General features: G+C 48.1%; 1 protein-coding gene across 1 annotated transcript in view; it reads left to right on the top strand.

The window, feature by feature from the left end:
* Positions 1-2,098, top strand: part of BLK (BLK proto-oncogene, Src family tyrosine kinase) — a 50,422-nt gene extending 48,324 nt beyond the window's left edge. Inside the window, exons 12-13 of the mRNA XM_065833911.2 lie at positions 893-1,024; positions 1,398-2,098. Coding sequence (XP_065689983.1) covers positions 893-1,024; positions 1,398-1,606 — 341 coding nt within the window. The 3' untranslated portion in view covers positions 1,607-2,098. The remainder of the gene's footprint in view (positions 1-892; positions 1,025-1,397) is intronic.
* Positions 2,099-22,540: the final 20,442 nt, after the last annotated feature.

Raw genomic sequence — 22,540 nt, 5'->3', positions numbered from 1 at the left:
AAACACACAAGAGATACAAAGGTGTTCTAAGACTGCAGATTCCTCTAACTTCTTCAGTAAAATACTTCACCTACGTTTATTTAATCTGCATATTATCAGCGACCTCATGCACTGTTTTTTTCCACTGTTTCACCTCTGTGGATCAGTATCTATAGATGTTTATAAGCATATAATGTTTATATGTATGATGTTTATAAACATATGAAAGAAGACTTTTGAAGACAAAATAGCCTTGATTGCACTGGGGAAAAGAACCAAGAAAGGCAGCGATGCAAGGCAGAAATGACCTTTTAATAAATACAGGAGATAGGCAGCAATTCCTAGAGAACTGGGGGTGTTTAGCCTGGAGAACAGGAGGCTGAGGGGAGACCTTCTGATCTCTGAACTGCCTGAAAGGAGCTTGGAGCCAGGAGGGGTCGGGCTCTGCTCCCCTGGAACAAGCGCCAGGAGCAGAGGAAACGGCCTCAAGTTGCGCCAGGGGAGGTTGAGGTTGGATGTGGGAACAATTTCTTCCCCAAAGGGTGTGGGGCATTGGAACAGGCTGCCCAGGGCAGTGCTGGAGTCACCATCCCTGGAGGGGTTGAACAGATGCAGAGGTGAGGTTCTTGGGGACATGGGTCCAGTGCCAGGGGTGGGGTAATGGTTCGACTCGATGATCTTGAGCATCTTTGCCAGCCAAAATGATTCTAGGAAATTCTATGAAAGTATCTTCCTCTGGTCTTATCTCCATAGCTCCACCGCACCATCAAAAAACCCCATGACAGCCTCCTGATTCAGGCAACAGCTTGCAGGACCCAGGGCTCAGTTTTGGGGGACTGCTTGTCCACACCTGCAGGAGCAGAGGGAGATGCTGTGCCTCCATGTGCTATTTTCCTTTTCTTCATCTTCACAGGTGCCAAATTCCCGATCAAATGGACAGCACCAGAGGCCATAAATTTTGGAGTTTTCACCATCAAATCTGATGTGTGGTCTTTCGGGATCCTCCTGACAGAAATCATAACCTACGGCAGGATCCCTTACCCAGGTACGCTGTGAACACATGATGAGTGAGCATCAGCTTCAAAGTGTTTAGCGCTGCTTTACACTTGGAGACACGTGCCCAAGTGCACACACGTGTGCCCAGACGTACACCCGTGTCTCTTCATGCTGCGTTTCCTTTTCTGGGCTCTCATAAATGTCATTTATAGTTGTGAAAGCCAAAACCTACGGAGGGGAGTCAGGGAGAGGGCAGAGGGATGGAGAGGAGTGCAGCCTTGAAGAAAGGATGGTGCATAGATATGACCCAGCATCGCAGTTCCTCCCACTCCTCCAGCCCCGACTGGATGTGAGCTAATGGGACCACTGATCTTCTCCACCAGGGTGCTGAATAACTCCTGTTGGGTTGTGTTTTCCTCCAGGAATGACCAACCCAGAGGTGATTCGCAACCTGGAGCGGGGTTACCGCATGCCCTGCCCGGACATGTGTCCTGGCGAACTCTACAACATCATTCTGAAATGCTGGCGAAACAAACCAGAGGAGCGCCCGACCTTCGAGTACCTGCAGTCAGTCCTTGAAGACTTTTACACTGCCACGGAGAAGCAGTATGAGCCAGAGCCTCAGCAGTAAACCACAGTCCCACCAGCACCTGGGGACAGACCTGGAGGAAAGCCACCATCTCACACAGCCTGGCAATGGCTCATTTCAGGCCTTGCCCTTTCTCCTGTGTGCCACCACGATGCGTTTGGAGATGGGGAATGAGGAGGGACATGAGGGAAGTGGATGCTGCCAGCTCTGTGGTTATCATGGAGAATAATGAGGTGGCTGAGAGCTGGCACAGCTCCTTCCCTATCCACCTTGATGACCTGTGCTCATTTCATGGACATTGTCTCTACCACGAAGGACAGTGGACTCCTTCATGACTCACACAGAGAAAGAAAAGCCCCTCAGCCCTGCAACTGCATCCCCAAGAAGTGGGGCCCATGGCTGGGGTGATGGCTGGGGGGCGGGTGAACAATTTCCCCCCTCTTCTGAAGCCGTTGCTGGCAATAGTAAAACCCCCTTCATGCCACAGGCAGGGATGGGAGTGTGTCCTTTCTGCACCTCCTTGGGCCGCACCAGCCCCCAAAGTTCTGGAGCAATCTCTCCAAGTGGTGCCTCCCTTCTGCCTCAAGCCAATAATAAAGAATGGAATAACACCATTGCCCATTTCTTGATTTGGGTTTCAGGGTGAGAATAGGTACTTGGGCTTCTCCTGCCCACCCCCAGCCCATGGAGGAGAAAGAGGAGAGGATATGGAGCTCCCCGGGCAGCTGGGGGTGACGCTGGGGTGGTACCCGAAGGGATGCCCGGGAGGCACCCCAGTGACCGCCAGCACAGAAGAGATGGGGCACGGAATGAGGAGAGATGTTTGTCATGTGGCCACAAGGTGTCCCTCCTTCCCCGAAAATACGCGTGGCTCCTGTCTAAAAAAAGAAAAAAACAACAAAAAAAGCCCAAATTTTTTTAAAAAATACCCTGCTTGCTTTGCTGAGCCCTTCAGTGCCCAAACTCCTCATGCAGCGACAGTGCATCATGCCAGCCCCGCAGCAAGTCCACATCCAGCACCAGGAGGGTTCAAATGCCCTTTGCATGTTCTCCAATATATCTGTGACCCACTGCTCCAGGGTTAATGGCCATGTCACGCCGCAGGGTGGTCTCCAATCAGTAGTTAGCTGGGTTGGGCGGGGGTGGAGGATGAAGAAATAAGGCAGAGATGACACACTGAAGGGGTGTGGGACCCAGGTGGATCTCCTTTCAAATTATGGAGCTGAGCAGCAGCTCCTTGGGGTGCTTGGTCTGCTGTTTGCTACCCTGTCTGAACAGCAACTCCTTGGGGTGCTTGGTCTGCTGTTTTCTACCCTGTGAACCAGAATTTGAGTGGTGAACCAGGTTTTGAGTCTTGCTGTAGAGAGACCTTCTCATAGTGTAATGTCAACAGGATGTTATGCAAAAGAATCACAGAACCCCAGAATGTCAGGGGTTGGAAGGGACCTGGAAAGCTCATCCAGTGCAATCCCCCCATGGAGCAGGAACACCCAGCTGAGGTTCCACAGGAAGGTGTCCAGGCGGGTTTGAATGTCTGCAGAGAAGGAGACTCCACAACCTCCCTGGGCAGCCTGGGCCAGGCTCTGCCACCCTCACCCCCAACAAGTTGCTTCTCAAATGTAAGTGGAACCTCTTGTGTTCCAGTTTGAACCCATTACCCCCTGTCTTACCATTGGTTGTCACTGAGAGGAGCCTGGCTCCATCCTTCTGACACTTGCCCTTTATATACTTATAAACATTAAAGAGGTCACCCCTCAGTCTCCTCTTCTCCAGCTCCAGAGCCCCAGCTCCCTCAGCCTTTCCTCACACAGGAGATGCTCCACTCCCTTCAGCATCTTGGTGGCTGCGCTGGACTCTCTGCAGCAGTTCCCTGTCCTTCTGGAACTGAGGGGCCACAACTGGACACAAGATTCCAGGTGTGGTCTCCCCAGGGCAGAGCAGAGGGGCAGGAGAACCTCTCTGACCTACTGACCACCCCCTTCTAACCCACCCCAGGTACCATTGGCCTTCCTGGCCACAAGGGCCCAGTGCTGGCTCATGCTCACCCTGCTGTCCCCAGGACCCCCAGGTCCCTTTCCCCTACACTGCTCTCTAATAGGTCATTCCCCAACTTATACTGGAACCTGGGGATGTTCCTGCCCACTTGCCCTTGTCATATTTCATTAAAATTTTCCCCAAGAAAGAAACAGCAAATATGACCCCTATATTCCAGAAAAAATACCTGACCATCACCAACACTTGACACAGAGTTACCTGTGGAGAGCCTAGAAGGAAAAAGGAGTGAAAAGGTTCATAACAGATCTGTAGGGACAACCGTGCTACCAGCTGCTACATTCACTCCAAGGCCTTGATCTTCAGTGCCATAACCTGTCCAACACCTGTGACGACAAAAATCCCCCAATACGATGCCAACATCACTTCCCACATGTTCCTAACAGGACAGTGTTGCTTGTGTCAAGGTGAGTGGGACTTTGCCAGACTTCAAATGCTGTTTATCCCTCCATTGCAGACCCACAGCTGGGAGAAAGAACATGGTGGGACTGGTTTAGCATTCACAGGAGGCCATAGTCTTTGGAGATGGCTGTCTTTTGCAGCTTGGAATTGTCATTCCCTGCACCCTCAGGAGGGAAGGAGGCTTTAATAGCAGAAAACAAGTGTCTCAGGCACAGGAGGAGGGGAACGGGGTGAGATGATCCAGCCTCAGAAATCCTAGATCTAGTGGAGACACCCTAGGGTGTCCAGGACATTTTCACAGACTGGTGGTTAAGGGTCTCAGGGACACCTGCATCCCTCTAGGACTGCAGCTGAAGCTGGATGGGAAACCTGGGGTTGTTCAGGAGGTGGAATTCCACTCCCACAAATGTCCAAAACAGAAGGTGAATCAACCTCTGGCGTTTCAGAGCTCTTTTCTTATCCCACCCATGACACATCTGATCTGCAACTGCTTTCCACAGCGGATCCGTGGGCAGCTTCACTCCTTGTGGAAGATGGAGAAGTTTCCTTCCAAACATTTCTGTGAGAAGTCATCTTCCAATTCATCATGAAGAACTGGAGAGTAGCCATGTGGCCAGGGTCCCTACATGGTTAGGCATAAAGACACATAGATGAGGTTCTTAGGGACTTGGTTTAGCACCAGTGTTAGGTTAACGTTTGGACTCAACGATTTTGAGGGTCTTCTCCAATCAAAATTATTCTACGATTCTATGACCAAACCATCAGCAAACCTCATCCAAGCATCTTCATTTTCACAACATGGTTCCTGGGCCCCCTGAACCCAGTGCTAATAGGTCTTAGTGCTAATTTAAGATGGAACAGACTTGGTCCACTTGTTTCATGGTTCCAAGGGACAAGGTGTATGTGCTATGACTATACAAAGCCAGTTTTGAACAAGAAGCATTGATTAGTCATTTATTCAATAATTTCACTGGAGATGAAGAAACAGCCTTTCCCCTTGCTTGAACTCCATCTTGATCTTTCACATGTACCAGGAGCTCCATGCAGAAGTAGAAAATTTCTATTAATGAGGTAACACACTGCAAATAAATACAGATGAATGATATATGATGCCTTGGCTGCAAGTATTTTATTGAACTGAAAACTGGGAATTATTTGTGTTGGAATAAAACAGGAAGAAGAGTTACAGGGTTTTTTCTAAGCACTTGTGCGTGGCTTTATCACCCAAGGCCAAAGAGTCAAATAGTGTAGCTCAATTTAGAAAGGAAATGGATATTTTTATGGCAAATAGGAGCACGTGGCCACCACCAGGGTGAACATAACAGACTGTGAGTTTTGTTTCTTTTGCAATGGAAATTGTAGACTTTTTTATTCATGCTGCACAAATATTTGTTGAATTTTGTTCCCTGCCATGCCTGTGACAAAAGGATGGGGCAGACACTCACCTGGCTGCATAGTCATGAATTCTTCCATCACAAAGCCATTGCAGACGACACTGGCAACTCCTGTTTTGCTTAAGGAAGTGGGACTGGAGGCTGTGCCACCACCTTGAGTCTTTCCAGGAGGTGGAGGGACACCATGAGTCCCATGAACAGCCATGGTTCTATGCAATAGACACCAAAAACAATGGGAAATGGACCCACAGCTCCACCATAGCAGAGGTCATTCAGTTAGAGAGAAAAGGACCTGTACTCCAATCTTCATCCTGGACATTTACATCTCCATGAACTGAAGAGAGTTCAGAGGAGGGCGACAAGGCTGGTGAGGGATCTGGAGCACAAGTGTGATGGGGAACGGTTGAGGGACCTGGGAGGTTCAGCCTGGAGAACAGGAGGCTGAGGAGAGACCTTCTTGCTCTCTACAACTGTCTGAAAGAAGGTTGGAACATGGAGGTTGTTTGTCTATCCTCTCAAGTAACCAGTGATAGGATGAGAGGAAATGGCCTCAAGTTATGCCAGGGGAGGTTTAGATCTGGTATTATGAACAATTTCTTCCTGGAAAGGGCTGTCAGGCATTGGAACAGGCTGCCTGGGGCAGTGGTGGATTCACCATCCCTGGAGGGGTTTAAAAGATGTATAAATGAGATTCTTAGGGACATGGTTTAGTGCCAGTGTTGGGTTAACTGTTGGAGGGACATGGTTTAGTGCCAGTGTTGGGTTAATGGTTGGACTCTATGATCTTAAGGGTCTCTTTCAACCAAAACAATTCTACGATTCTATCAGGGACTTCAGTCAAAATCCCAGATGAGAAATGGGGTGCCATCTCCTGTGACCTCCAGCCCAGGAGACAACTGTATTCCAGGAGGCCAGGACATCTCCAATGGTGCCAGCAAGCTCTGCAAGAGGTCCCTCACCCCCATATCTACCTGGCAGCCTAAGAGGTGTCTTGTCACCATGGGTGAGCTCCAGTCAGAGACTCACAGGTGAGTCTTGGAGCGGGTAAAAGGTGGTAAAAGTGGTCCAGGTTCTCACACTCAACTTGTGGTTCTTGAGTGATCTGCAGCAAGGACTCTATCACTCACACAAATAGCTTGGTTGCGAGAACCCTGTGAAGCTATACGAGAAGAGCATGTTTATTTTGTGCAGGCATGGGGCTGCGCAACGTGTTTTCACAGAATCACAGAATATTAGGGATTGGAAGGGACCTCAAAAGCTCATACAGTCCAATCCCCCCCCGAAGCAGGAACACCCAGCTGAGGTTCCACAGGAAGGTGTCCAGGCGGGTTTGAATGTCTGCAGAGAAGGAGACTCCACAACCTGCCTGGGAAGCCTGGGCCAGGCTCTGCCACCCTCACTGAGAAGTTTCTTCTCATATTTAAGTGGAACCTCTTGTATTCCAGTTTGAACCCATTACCCCTTGTCTTACCATTGGTTTTACAAGACCAGAGGCAATTTCTGTTGGAAATAGAATATGAACTCTGAATGACCAAGACATTGGTTAACAGGATTACCTAGTGATATGTATCTTGCATAACAACAAAGATAGTCCTTTGATTTCTTCCCCAGGTACCAGGTGGTCTTTCCAAAGACCACTGGAATGGTCTTTGCAATTCTCATATGGAAAAACCCAGACCACCATTATCAGTCTTGGCTACTGCTTTCCCATACAGCCTTGGTCCTGTTACTTCACCCTCATCTTCTATCTGAACTTTCATCTGTGCAAGTAGTGTCTGGTCTTCTGTTCTGCATTAACACCCTGTTTACAAGTGGTTTGAAGTGCTGGAGAGGAGGTTTCTGTGGTATTTCTCAGCTCTTCACCTACAGATGTGGAAATACCCCCATGGCTTCAGTGTGAAACCTTCTGTAGGCAATAACTGTGCACTGTGACATCTTAGCAAAGCAGAAAGGGCATCTGGAAACTTGAAGCCAGAGCCAGGGGGTAAGACAGGCATGGAAAAATCAGCAGGTGCTCAGAGGAGAGAGGTGGGAGCAAGAAAAAGAGAGGAGGAAAAACAGTGAGAGTGCAGGAGGGTGGTGAGCAGCAACGCTGAGGTGGCTTCTCTGATGTCTAGTAAGGTGTGAGCTACAGCTGAGGTATGACCAGCCATTCATCACTATGTGGATTTTCTCACGTCTGATATAAGGTCAAGCACAGCATACACCACAGGTTTTTCTGAGTGTCTTTAGGAAGCTGGGTTAAAATCAGAGCAGGACAAGAATCATAGAATGTCCTGAGTTGGAAGGGACCCACAAGGATCATGGAGTCCAACTCCTGTCCCTGCACAGGACACCCCACAGGTCACCCCGTGTGTCTGAGGACGTTGTCCAGTCTCTTCTTGAACACTGTCAGGTTGGGGCTGTGACACCTCCCTGGGGAGCCTGTTCAGTGTCCAGCACCCTCTGGGTGAAGAACCTTTTCCTAATGTACAACTGAGATGAAAGAAGAGAGCAGGGAGAAAGAAAAGGAGGGAGTGCATGGCCCTATCTAGAGGATAAAGACCTAGGGCTTCTCAAGTAAGGCTCTTCTATCCTCTTCTGTCTCCTCATGCTGTATTAACAGCCCAATCTGCCTGACTCTGGTTCACACTGCAACCCTGTACGTGCAGGACTCGGCAGGGCAAGGGTAAAGAAGAAAAGTCTGTTACATTTCCAGATCTCTGGCTAATGGGGGAGCTGATACCCTTTTTGGGAAGGAGGTTGCCCAGCAGGGAGAGGCCTGCATCTACTTTAACAGGCTGCAGCTGGACTCCAGAGCTGCGATGCGATGGGTTTGGTTGACAGGTGTAAAGCAGAAACAGAGCAGAGATGTATTGAAGTCACATCCTGGGAAATTCGCCTTTTTCAGTGCCGTCCCAAGCCGAGTTTGGTCCTGAGCAGAACAGCATCGGCAGGAAAGGTGTCACCAACAGTGCACACTGGCATGTGCTGGGAGCTCGGGACCTCTCCAAGGGTGATAAAAAGCCTGTCAACCTGAGGATCTGGGTGTCCCCACATGCTCCATGCATGACACGGTGCCTGGAGCTTGCCACACTGACACCAAAAAGTGAGGAAGGGATTCCAGGGAAGGGAGGTGGTGAAGAGCCCTCACCTTGCTCTGGTTTACCTCCACCCGCCCACAGCAGAGCAAATATCCTCTGGCAAATACTGCAGAGCAAACAAGGACATCAGAGTCCTGCCAGGCTGAGCTCTGGTCTCCAAGCTTCTCCACCAAAGGGAACAATGACCACTTTTTTCACCAGGAAGCTCACTAGCCTAGTGTTTACAAACAAGGGATACTTCATCTGGCTTTTTTATCCAAGAAGTAGTCTTGGTTCAGAGCACCCCCACGGGCTGGTGAAGCTCCACACTGGGTCTGAAAAGTGTGGAGCCCATTCCTGAGCACACCCTAACCAAAGGAGAGGTTGGGGACACGCGTCACAGCCAGGCTGTGTGGGTGGCAGAGAGCGGAGATGTGTTATTGATGTGACGCAGAGTGCCTGGCAAATCTGCCCAAGGAAAGGCCCCTTCAACCCCACCAGCATCTCAGCACAGCATCCCATCTCTGCCAGCAGCCACACAAACCATGGAATCATAGTCATAGAATCACAGAACAGTTTGGGTTGGAAGGGACCTTCAAAGCTCCCCCAGTGCCACCCCTGCCATGAGCAGGGACATCTTCACCAGCTCAGGTTGCTCAGAGCCCCATCCAGCCTGGCCTAGGATGTCTCCAGGGATGGTTCATCCACCACCTCTCTGCCCAACCTGGGACAGGCTCTCACCACCCCCAGTGTCAAAAATTTCTTCTTTATGTCTCTCCTGAACGAAGTCCTGTAAGTGATGCTCAGTGCAGGATGTTGCAAACTGCGTGGAGGGATGTGAGGAGGGTGTGCAGGGTGGGTGAGCGCTTCCAAGTGCCCGTGGAAAGGTGACATCAACATGCACTTGCTCAGCCCCAGTGACAGTGTCCACCGTGGGGACTATTTGAGCATTGTGGTGGATAGCCTTCTGGACAACTCAGGCCACGTCACACGATTACATTCGAAGTTTCAACCCTGAACTTGGAGAGGAGGTTTGGGTACACGAGGCTGCCCTGGGACAGGTTTCTCCCAGGGGTTGCTGCAGCCAGTGTGTTGTCAGACCTGTATCACCCTTTCCTTATCACCACGTGCCGCCTGAAAATATCTGGACAAAACCGAATATTTCACAGAGAAAACATGCTCACTCAAATTGAAGCTGTCAGGAAGACTCTTGGGATGGACAACAAAAGAAGTGTAGGAGAGATTCATACCGAAGAAACTATGGGTTTGGTGGACTTCTTGGGGCAAAACCTGGATATTTGGAATGCTGAATGCCCAGCCTAGTGGTTAGGGCCTTGGAGAACAGCTATTGGGATGAAACTTGTATGCTAGAATATCCTTTCTGAGGGAAGGTCAGTAGCATGAGCTCAGTCTTTATCAGATGCCACAGGAGCTGAAAGAGATGCTGTGAATGCCCCAAATGCAGAACAAACTTCAGATTAGAGGAGCAGCTTGTTAGACAACAGGGAATCCAACTGCAAGGACCCCTCACTGTGAATAATCCGGCCAGTTAACCCACATTTTCTAAAACACCTCATGGATGGAATTTATTTGGACTTACTGGATTCCATGTGAACCATAAAAACATTTCCAAAATCTCAACAATACTGAGACAGCGGGAAAAAACCACTTCTCCAAATCATCTCTCTGTACCTTGAACCACCACATGCCCCTGTGGCCTATCTACAACAAGATCCCATACAAAGCTTTAGAGAGCAAGAGTTTTATTCCAGTCTCTGATTATGTCTTGTGATTTTCATTCTGGATTTTCCTTCCCAAAGATGCCACTCTTTTGAGGAAATTCTTCGTAGTGAGGTGCAAAACGGAGGTCCCTGGAAGCAAGTCAAGGTGCTGAGTCCTCTTGGCAGTCAAGCCTGGACAACGTGGACCTCAGGATGAGGATTTTTTTCGTAGCTGTCATGTTGATACCCAATTCAGCTATTGACAATACACCTTTCCTTTGGCCCCATGAGGGCCTGAAACATTATTACTTCTGGATTTAGACATTGGTCTAAATCCAGAAGGTCATCACTTCTGTATCAAGGGCCAGCAGGCAGTAACAGGAAGGTGGACTGCAATTACCCACTCATAGTGGAGTTTTTGAAGGATAAAACCAATAATGTGACAAGGAGGATCACATTCTGAGGAAAGTTCAGTGCATGTAGGTGAGGGGCTGTTCATGAGGACCCGTTTGACTAGAAATGGCAGCTATAGCCATATTGGTGTGAGGGAATGAAGATGACTAGTTTGGACCTATCTATCTGCTTCCACTGGCATTTGATGATCATATATCTGCATCCCTCTGTATGACATTAAGAGGGAATGCAGTCAGTTTTCTGAATTTCCCTGGAATTTGAGTGTCTGCCTGGTGATTCTGAGGAAACAGCAGAGGAACAACTCCAGATTAGGAATTTTAGTGTATTTCCAAGTGGAGAGTGGCATGTGGGAACCCAGCCCAGAGATGAGCTCACCTGTTTTATTTGGGAAGAAACCCTTGCAAGAAAGATCTGGCCTGGCCTCCAGGTTCCCCTCTGCAAAGTGATGTGAGCAACAACAAACCTTCTTCCCACTAAGCCCTGCATGCATGGCCTGATACTTTCCCCTGCCCCACAAGTTATGGGTCCCAGCCAGGGCCCCAGTTCACCGAATAGGGATATATCAGGAAGGGTAAAGACTGGAGCTTTATGGGGCAGTGATCATTGCTATAGGACACCCCCCTTGCAAAGAGGAAAAGCAGAACATGGAGAATCTCCAAGCCATAGCGATAAGACTTGACTGGAGGTGTTTAAAAGATGCGTAGATGAGGTTCTTAGGGACATGGGTTAGTGACAGTGTGAGGTTAACTGTTGGACACCAAGATCTTGAGGGTCTCTCCCAACCAAAATGATTCTACGATTCTATGATTCTATGACTGTGGTATGTGCTCTTGGAAGCAGAGGGTTGTTCACTTGCCCTGAACAGGTAAATGCGAGAACCTTTACCCAGATCAAGTCTTCAGAACTGTCCTGTCCTGTCTAGGAGTTCAGAAATTAATATGACAACAAGCTCTTCTGCACTTGAAGTTGGACCCTGCCCTACAGCGAGGGTGTACTCTGACCTTCCTTCTCTACCAGCACCTTGCCTTTGCCAACTTCATCTAATGACCTTCGCCATTTTCAACCAAGGGCCTCAAGGGCCTGCTAGAGCCATTATGGGTGGTGTTGACTCTGCAGTACCTTAAATTTTTGAGCCCACTCATTACAGCTGTGGTGGAAAACAAAAAAATAGTACCTGGCCTGTCCTCTGACCCCAAGGCCAGCTAGCCTGGTATGGCCACATTCACACTATTAAATTCTCTAAACCTCCAGAACAGGGTGGACATATCCAAAATATATGTTGGGAATCGTCTCTGTTGTGTGCTGACTCTTGACTGATGCCAAGGGATTGTGTGGGTCTATGCTGGTTGAACTGGGCCAAGCTGATGCTAGGAGTATGTTAACAATTTAGCACTGCAGATGATCAAATTGCTGGCTGTGTTGAATTTACTAGTATAGATATATCTACTAAGCCCATTTTTGCCTGAAATCACCAGCACTGGTTTTCATCCGATGGAAAGATCCACCTCGCTCCATGGGCCAGAACCGCAGAGGAGATCGATCAGCCCAAATGAACTGACTGGAGAAAAGCACCTCTGCCATCTATGGGCTGGCAATTATTTATCCCAGGTGTTTAGATGCTCATATAGGTTGGGGTCTATATGGGCCAGGAGCCCCCTGTGTAGACTGTATCTCTAGATCTCCTCTCCTTGAGCTGTGCAGGATCGCCACACAGCTCACGTCGCACCGTAGGTGGTCCTCCAGCCCCACCGCATGGTCGCTTCCCTCTGATAACTCCGAGGTCTTAAAGGTCAACCCAAGGGCAGCGGGTGGACATGTATCAACCAGCTTCGACATGCTGCACTCCAGGAGTAGCTGTGTTTAGACCCAGCGACTCTCTGATCTTCAATAACCTGGCAGCAGCTTGTAAACACTGCGCTTGACGTGATAGCATCCTCAGTGAGCAATTTACACCCTTCCCCCCTGGTCCTTCTACCCTCTCTTCACTCCCGCAGCATTGGGAGGCTGATGGAGAGGCATGCTTGGAGCTAAAATCGCTAAAATATGCTCACCTTGTGGTTGAGAGTCAGCTAAGGTGAGTTGGGGAAGACTGAAGGGCTGGGAGCACTCGTGTGTGTGCATCCTCCACGCACAGCTTTGAGTATGTGGTGCTAGAGAAGCACTCATAGTTGCTTCTAAAACATTGCCTTAGCTTGCCTCTTATGTATCTGGTCTAAAAAGAGTGGGATGGTGGAAGACTGTAAAGCCTGTACCTGTAACATCCTATCCCCAAGATGTGACTTGCAAATCTAAGGCTATATGTTGGGATATAAAGGAACACCCACCAGGCTGGTGGTCTGAACATGTCTCCTGTTTCATAGCCTCAGTTTCCTCAGATCTGAGCCCTGGGGACCAGCTGTATTTTACTCAGGGGGTTCCTCACAGTCTTGTCCTCATTAGATGCACAAGGATATCTGCAAAGCCAGGCTGGATGGGGCTCTGAGCAATCTGATCTGGGTGAAGATGTCCCTGCTCATCACAGGGGATTGGACTAGATGAGCTTTGAAGCTCCCTTCCAACCCAAACCATCCTATGATTCTATATCAGGATGATTCCACAGAGAAAACGCCCGACTGCTGTCGTTTCTGAAGCAGGAGGAGGTTATAAAGACGGATGGAAGGAAAGGGGACTGCCACATTGCTCTGTCTTATACTGAAACATTGAAAAAACTTCTTTGAACCTCCACCTCCCAGTTGTCCACCCTACTGAATGCGGCACAGGTCTGGCTTGGCCTGGCTAGCACTGGTCCAGAGGAGTCCCAGGCATGGTTTGAGGGTTATCACAGGCCAGGGACCATTCCCAACAGCCATTCTGAATGTGACGATCTTTTCCTGAAGGGGATGAGAGCTTGAAAGCATGGATCCCATCCACGCTGATCTTCAAGACCAGAGAGCAAACGTACTCCCTGTGTTCCCATTCACTTCCACCTGGGAAGAAACTGAAGTGTGAAGGCAGAAGAAATCAATGGGCTCCCCGGCCAAAATCCCCTCCTTTCCTTTTCCTCTAGCAAAGCAGTGAGGTGAAGGCCGTGGGACAGAGCCCAGCTGTGCCTGGTTATTTCCAATGCAGTTTCCCATGCAATCCTTGCTGACGGCCCCATTCCCCCTCCTCCTCCTCCTCCTCCTCCTCCTCCTCCTCCCCTTGCTTCAAGCAGGGCTGCAAAACAAGCCAACCGTATCCCTGCTCGCTCCAGAGCTGTTCCTCAGACCTCAAGGTAACAGTCGGTGCACATCTGTGCCCTGGCCCCCCCTGCACACCCATCTCCTCCCCACCGGAATGTTCTGTACCCGGGCACAGGAGCGTCACGGGGGGGTTGCTGCCTGCGTCAGGCTCTCCTGCCACAGGGACCTTGACTTGTGTCTGGGAGCGGGAAGGACAGGACAGAGCTGCGCTTGCAGAGAAGTGTGCAATAATCACAGAATCATAGAACCATAGAATCATTTGCGTTGGAAGAAACCCTCACGATCATCAACTCCAACCATTAACTCAAATCTGACGCTAAATGATGTCCCTAAGAACCTCATCTATGCATCTTTCAAACCCCTCCAGGGATGGTGACTCCAGCACTGCCCTGGGCAGCCTGTTCCAATGCCCCACAGCCCTTTGGGGAAGAAATTGTTCCCCACATCCAACCTCAACCTCCCCTGGCGCAACTTGAGGCCATTTCATCCCATCACTTGTTCCTGGGGAGCAGAGCCCAACCCACCCTGGCTCCAAGCTCCTTTCAGGCAGTTCAGAGATCAGAAGGTCTCCCCTCAGCTCCTGTTCTCCAGGCTAAACACCCCCAGTTCTCTAGGAATTGCTGCCTATCTCCTGCATTTATTAAAAGGTCATTTCTGCCTTGCATCGCTGCCTTTCTTGGTTCTTTTCCCCAGTGCAACCAAGGCTATTTTGTCTTCAAAAGTCTTCTTTCATATGTTTATAAACATCATACATATAAACATTATATGCTTATAAACATCTATAGATACTGATCCACAGAGGTGAAACAGTGGAAAAAAACAGTGCATGAGGTCACTGATAATATGCAGATTAAATAAATGTAGGTGAACTGTTTTACTGAAGAAGTATTGGTGGGGGGAAAAAAGAACATTTTTCCATCCTGAGGAGAAAGCCAGTTCTTAGCCAGAGAAAGGCCTCTCCATTCCTGGTCATCCACTGACCACAGCCCAGAGGAGACCATGTCACCGTCTTCTGCCTCTTCTCCTTTGGCCTTTTCTCTGGGATACAACATCAGCAAGGGCCTGGGGGCTCATCAGGGCAGTCACCTCCTTCCTCCTCCCTACACGACCAGGAGACTCAGAGCTGCTGGGACCTCCACCATGCATGAGCAGAGCAGCCACTTTGACCCACGTCCTTGAGAAGAAAACTCGAGGCACCACGAACCAATGCAACATCTCAGAGATAAAGTAGGACCTTGGTGGATCACCAAGACACATCTGAGCACCTAAAAACACCTCACTGACCTGTGGCTTTCCAGACAAACTTGTTTCCACCTAAGTCCCATGCCCTGTGGTCCTCACCAACGGTCTTCAGGTAGCTCCCACCTCACCAAGTCCCCTCAGAAGCACCCTGGACAAGGCTAAATTTTAGGGTTCCCTATATCCACCTACCACATCCCCAGCACCGTGAAGCCCCAAACTCACCTAGAGCCCCCAGGTATACTTCAACTCAGTCCTCTAAAGCTCTTAACACTAAGCGAGGCAAAAAACAACAACATTTTGAGGTGAAATACAATGTCTGGTTTGCCCAGCAATGCCTCTATTTGCTCACACCTCCTCCTCTTGTTCCAGGGGATGTCTACATATCTGTCTGGCTTGTGAGCTGCCTTTTCTCAGCACAAGTCAAGAGCACAAGAGGTTGGCCGCCACGTTGCTGAACGGATATGGGTAGGCAAGAGAAGGTTTGGCAGGGAGAGCTGACATTAACTGCTCGGGCTATTTAAAAAGGGTGATTTAATCAGCCGAGGTATTTCTGCCCAGCTCCATGCACGGTACATTTGGCAGTTTGCTGGAATCGGACCAAGGTCTTTTATCAAGGGGAGCGAGAAAGGGAAGGAAAGGGCAAAGCAGATGCGGGTGTAGATGAAAAATAAAATAAAAGGAGGGCTTCCAAGGCTCTTCCATAAAGAAAAGCAAGGAAGAGAAAACAGAGTTAAAAATAATATCATGGCATGTTCTGGGCAGAGATACCAGCGTCCTACAAAAAATATACACGTTTATTTTTTGCCAAGAGGGAAATAAAAGGGAGGATGAGGGAGGATGCTGAGGCTGTTCTTTGATTTGAAAATGAAGCAAGGCCAAAGAACCGAGCTGGTCGCTGGGATTTTTCAGCAGAATGTGCATTTTATAGCGAAAGAAATCTGGGCTTGAAACCTGCCAAGCCCAGAAATTTGCTCCTAGGGAGAAGGGCCAGATCTGTTAACATTGGGTGGTGAGCTACCAAAGGCTGCTCAAATAGTAGTGCAAAGAAAACTGTGACAATCCTTGGATGGGGGTAAATGGAGGTGGTGTGAACTCTGCTTTTTGCTCTCAGTGGTCGGTGATTCAATCCCTGTTACTGTCAAAAACAGTCGTCACCATATAAGCATGAACAGCCAATGTCATCCAAGAATTCAGTACTAACTGTCTGTCATTTGAGAGGGAGTTAGGTAAATGCATTCCTTTAAGAAGTTAACCATAAAGGCTTGTCTGGGAAGACTTTTGCACCATTTTAACTTTATCTCTTCAAAACAGCTCTGGGTTTTGTCTGAGCTGGCTGAGATTTTTCATGACAATCATTAATTCACTAAAAAACACAAGTTTTGGCAGATCAAGTCTCTCTGTAAGTTCAGGTCAAATTTGGCAAGTTGTTTCAGCCAAAAAAAAGAAAAAAAAAAAAGGAGAAAACTTTGAAGCATTTTTTCTCTGAGTTTCCAAATGAAATTTCTTGCCTTTTCTTTCTTGTGCAATGGTTCTGCCTCAAAACGAAACTGTGATCTCAATATTCAGCTTCCTGTGAGATGAAGTTATAAAACAACACAAAATGAAAAATTTGTTATAATTTCTCTTTCACTGGCAGAGAATGATCTGGATTCTTTGGGGGATGAGGAAAGGATTGGTCCCCTAAACCAGAAGCCCTTTCCTGCCTCACCATGACACCATCCAGTTTACCTGGATGGGGATGACAGGACACGATGCTCGGAAGCAGCAGGTAAAGCTACATCCCCATATCCTACTCCTATATAGACAACATAAAACTGTGCATTCCTCTCTCCATTGGTTAGGCACCTCTTTTGTACAGGTAGTTCTTTGGAAGAGGGATGTCTCTTTCTGGTGCCTTTCCTAGACAGAATTTGTTCATTGTGGCTTTGTAAACAAGGAGTGAGTGCATGCACAGACTGAATAGCTTGGCTGGCAGAAACTGAACATCGCAGAAGATTTGTGGGACAAACGAGCAGAACAGGCCTGCAAAGTCATTTCTGGTTTGGCCCAAAATAGGAAGTAAAGAATGTGGTTGCGGCACAATTAAAGGTAACCTTCTAATATCCCTAGTGTAAAAGCAGTACTTATTTCCCCAGTCAATTTAATTATTAAGCTCAGTGCACTGATAAAACATCAGCTTCCACTGTAAAATCTGAAGGTGGAAAGTGTTGAACTGCTAGTGTCTGCAGGAACTACTGGTTGTCTTTCAAGAAAACTTACAGACCCTGAGGTCCTAAATACCTCTAGAGGTGAGGAAGAGCATAGTAGATGGGCTTCCACAGGGACTTCTGGTTTGTTTTCAGCCTAGGATGGCTTTACTGGAAACCCTGGCATCACCTCTTTGGTACATTAAGGTTGATTCTGATCCATTCTCAATAATTTCTTGATGTTGAGACACAAAAGCTGCTACATCAACTCATAGTGCTACAGGTATTTTGGGGTGATCCTGCAAAAGATGGTCAGACAGACAGGCTGGGTTGTATGCATAGGTTTGTGAGACCCAACTTCTTCAAATATCACCGTGTATCTTCTCTTCTTCCTGGATAAATGACACCAACAGGATGTAACTCTCAGCATTAGATCCAAAGAATCCTGCAAAATGTTAAACTCCTGTGTTTAGGCATCTGAATTCATCATGGAAATGGTTGTCAGGTGTTGTAACAGGCTGCCCAGGGCAGTGGTGGAGTCACCATCCCTGGAGGGGTTTAAAAGATGGGGAGGCCAGGTTCTTAGGGACATGGGTTAGTGCCAGTGTGAGGTTAACAGTTGGACTCGATCGTGAGGGTCTCTTCCAACACAAATGATTCTATGATTCTATCGTCAATAGTCAGTGCAGCCTTGAGAGCAATATAGCTGGATGCAGGTACCTGTTTTAACATGAACAGAATCCCTCCAGGATCTGCTGGCTGTCTGAAGGACACCTCCAGTGACTGTCATAGGACACAATAAACAGCCATCATAAGCAAACAGGAGTTGAAAAACTGCTTTGCAATAAATGCAATAAATGAGTAAAGCTTATCCTTAGTCCAGAGCCTGATCTGGACAAGGTGTTGAAATGTGTAGGAGGAGGCCCAATGTCTTAATATTTGGGAGGTTCCTTGTAGCACTGGGTTTTGCTTGAAGGAAGTGGAAAATCCCCATGGCTGCTGGAAGCTTCTGTGTTCTTTGCAATGTTGGGGCACAGAACAACTCGTGACAATGCTGGGACTAAAAGCCAGCCTTCCCATAGTGGACATTAGCTCCTGAATCACGGACCACACTGCTGCCTTTTCTCCTTAAGAACAAAAGTAGAAATCACAACATGATGTATCTCCCAGCTCGTTCCCCTACAAGCAAATTCTCGCATCGCCTGACTTGCTTTAGCAATTCCTAAACCCTGTGGTTTGAGAAGAAACTAGAACTACCTCATCACTTCCCCTGTTACAGTTTCAGCTAAGTCACACTTATGGTACTTTTTGTAATTGGACCACACAGCTTCTGGGGCATTTTGAGGAAGCCAGCAGCTTGTAGGAGATCCTGAAAGCACCATTTCTCCAACATGGTCTTCAGCATGAAGGTCTTGTTGCCTTCACCATGCACGTGTCTATCAGGAAAAGAACTTGTCCCATGACTCGGTGGCATTTTCTCTGATAGGAAAGCTGCTTTAAGGGGGGCATGTAGCAGTACATAGAAACCAGAGGGGAAGTGAAGGTTCACATCCTATTATCCTGAGATCAGATGTTACCCCTTTATTTTTCTTTTTATGTCAGTCCAAATTATCCCAATGACCTGGCACAGCACCAGAAATTTTGTCATGGGGCTAACTTCAGGTTTGACAGTCTGGGGCACACACTTGGAGGACATCCATAGGGGTTGGCAAACTTAAGCTGGCTTCACATCCACAGAGAGTAAAAACTGGACCTAGACCCTTACTGTCTGGATGGGTGGGCTCACAACCATCTGTAAAATGCTTCTGACATTGATCAAAAGAACATTTCAAAGTTCATCTCCACCTCCATTTTTCCAAATCATAGAATCATACAATCATAGAATAATTTTGGTTGGAAAAGAGCTTTAAGATCATTGAGTCCAACCATTAACCTCACACCACCAAGTCCAGCACTAAAGCATGTTCCTAAGAACCTCATCACCGCATCTTTTAAACCCTTCCAGGGATGGTGACACCACCACTGTCCTGGGCAGCCTGTTCCAATGCCTGACAATCCTTTCCGGGAAGAAATTTTTCCTAATATCCATCTAAATCTCCCCTGATACAACTTGAGGGCATTTCCTCTCATCCTGTCACTGCTACCTGGGAGAAGAGATTGCTTAGGCCAGCTCCAGGAAGCCATGGAGCAGTTTTTGTTCAAGTCACCAGTGCAATTCAGGTGGCACATCTGCAGTTCTTTCACCAATGACATGCAAAGTCAGTTTGTCTCAGATGTGCTAAGATATCCTGGGCTTGAACAGAAGCAGCCTGAGAGCACACAGACAAAGCCAGGCTTTGTGGCACCTTCCCATGTGCCATACCTCAACTCCCGTAAGAAGCTATCAGACTAGCATGAAAACCATAAGGCTTTAAAAACATCGCTGAATTTCAGGCATCATTTCCTCTGCTAGAGAATTTCACTTTTCCTCTACAAAAGTGAGGACTAACAGCTTTTGAAGTTTGTGCTGCAATCAGGAGACTTCCCAGAACAGCCGAACCAACAGTGGATTTGCAGCAACATCAGTGATGGACAACATCACTGCAGGGCAGATCCTGAGACTGCTGGGGAGGAGAAGCCCAAGCAATTTGGGATGTGACCATGTCTCTATCAGGAGCCAGACCGCAATCTCTTTCGTGGTGTCTTCACCTCTTGTTCCTTCCACCCAGAGAACTCCATTTCTAGTTCTCTCAGGTGCTTTTGGTGTATTTCTTGGTTCAGATGGATTTGTTTCTAGGAAGGTTAAAGGGACAATTAGCTCCTGTTTTGTTCGTGAGGAATAGCATTCATTGCAATCAACCCTCGGTCACAAGACACAGGAAGAGCAGTGAACGCTGGGGTAGATGAACAAAATCATGATGTTAAAAATGCAGAGGGATTGCCAGGAAACACTCGGAGGATATCTGAAATGCAGCAGGGGAAATGAGATGGAAACAAGGTCTAACTTAGGGATGAGCTTTCCTCGCACACACACACACTCCCTTGCCTTGCCTTCTCTTTGGCCATTTTTAGATCCAGAACCTTTTTTTAGGTTCTCTGATATTCAGGTTTGGTTTTCTATTTATTCCAGCCACCTACAGGAAAATGATCCTGCGTGATCTACTGCCCGGACAGAAACCAAAGGTGAATCACATCTGCAAAACAGAGACATACACAGCTTAACCCAGCAGTTGCTGTCATCTAGCTTGCTCAAAAAGCTGGTAGCAGCCCCATTGCTCCACGATCCATGTCCAGGGGCTCCCTCCAGCTGGGGGAAAGCTGACTTTCCCCTAGCAATTCAGATCTTTCCATGGAACGGATATCCAAAAGTAGGGGTGCTGCAAAACACACAGCTGAGCACCAAACTATAGTTTCCAAGATGTTCTTGCACATTAGGTTTTGCTCGTCCGTGTTTTATCACCTCGCATGAGAAGTGCAAATCACAGAAGACCATAGGGAGGGGCAGCTTGTGTCTATAAATCAGAAGTTCCAGTCTCCATCCCCACCATCTTACTGCGTTGATGCAAATGCACAGACAGCACAGTGCAAGAGAGTGCCCTAAAGATGAAATGCATGGCCAGCCTTCCCTCCCCTCGGTTACCTTCACCGTCTATGAATCACTTTTGGGTTTTTTTTAATATATAGTTGGCTAGCTTCAGAGAGAAGGCTGGATAGGAGATTGTGGCTTCTTCTTGGGAAATATATGATTTCAGTCTCAACTTTCTGAGCCTGAGAGGGACTATGAAACGGATTCTCCTCTCTCAACCACCTCAGACACAGGGCTCTCCTGCCTTCCCTGGTGCCACGGAGAGGTTATCCACTCTGGGACAGTATTTTGGAATATGGTGGGGATGGGGACCTAAACTCCCCTCACTAGGAAACCCCTCAGTAACCTTTCAAGAGGGAATTTGTCCATTTGCAGGCAAAATGTGAAAGCTTTACAATTTTCACCCATTCCTTCTGATGATAACAAAACAATTGCTACCGCAAAAGAAGGCAAAAGGACACCCAAAAAAAGGCATTAAGAAAAATTCTGAGTTATGTATCCCCTTTTCCCTTCCAAAAACATTACAAGTGAATAATTTCCGACTGCTGCCAGCTGCAGTGCCACTGGCAGAGTGAATGGAGGCAGCTGAGACCGGACAACTCAGTGCATGCAGGGCCAGGATTTGCAGCTGGGAGGAACCACTGGGCATCGAATCCCCTTTGCTTTGCTCTTAGATCACCGGTCACTCATCATCAGGCCCTGAAAAGGGATGCAAGTCACTGCAAAGAGTCTCACTGATTTGGGGGGGCAGGGGATGGGGCAAAATCAGTGTTTTCTCATAAATCCAGACAACGTGTATATCACTGTAATTGATGTCAAACTTTCAGCCTGACATGCTTTATAAACCCTGTGCAGCTTTGATCTCCTTGTCTATGCCTATAAATGCAAGGATTACAAAAACATTCCAAAAAATGGCACCAAAAAATGTCTTTCACCAAGGTACTTTGCTCCAGCAGATAAGGCTAATAAGCAAAGAAACCTCAGGTATTAGGAAATGAGGCTTTTCAGGAACATACACCAAGGCAGAGAGAGGGGGGCCGAAGCGTCTGAAGGATATTGATGCTTATGTTCCCCCTGTCATTATTCCACGATATTGTTTATATCCCCGGGATGTGGATAAAGGTAGCTGTCACTTCTGGCACCGCTCATCCCCCCCCAGGAGATTACAACGAACTGTGGCTGACACTGCCCAACATTGCGTTGACTGACAGCCCCCATGGCATGGTTACTGTCAGAGCCCTCGGACGGATGGGGGTGCCTGGGTTTGCGAAGGGGAGGGGGGTTTCCAGAAAGTGACGGGCTCTGCTCAGCCTCCAGCACATCCTTGTGCAGGAGGAGGCAGCTCCTCTCCATGCAGGGCTCGACATAGAATCATAGAATCATAGACTCATAGAATAGTTTGGGTTGGAAGGGACCTTCAAAGCTCATCCAGTGCCACCCCTGCCATGAGCAGGGACATCTTCACCAGCTCAGGTTGCTCAGAGCCCTGTCCAGCCTGGTCTGGGATGTCTCCAGGGATGGGGTATCCACCACCTCTCTGGCCAACCTGGGACAGTGTTTCACCACCATCAGTGTAAACAATTTCTTCTTCATGTCTGGCCTGAATCTTCCCCCTTTTAGTTTAAAACAATCATCCTTCGTCCTATCGCAACAGGCCCTGCTAAAAACTCTGTCCCCATCTTTCTTATTGGCCTTTTTTAAGTATGGAAAGGCCTCA

The sequence above is a fragment of the Patagioenas fasciata genome, chromosome 3 (genome assembly GCF_037038585.1).
Source record: "Patagioenas fasciata isolate bPatFas1 chromosome 3, bPatFas1.hap1, whole genome shotgun sequence".
Lineage (NCBI taxonomy): Eukaryota > Metazoa > Chordata > Aves > Columbiformes > Columbidae > Patagioenas > Patagioenas fasciata.
Note: the sequence above shows the minus strand (reverse complement) of the source record. Positions and strands in the feature narration are given on the sequence as shown.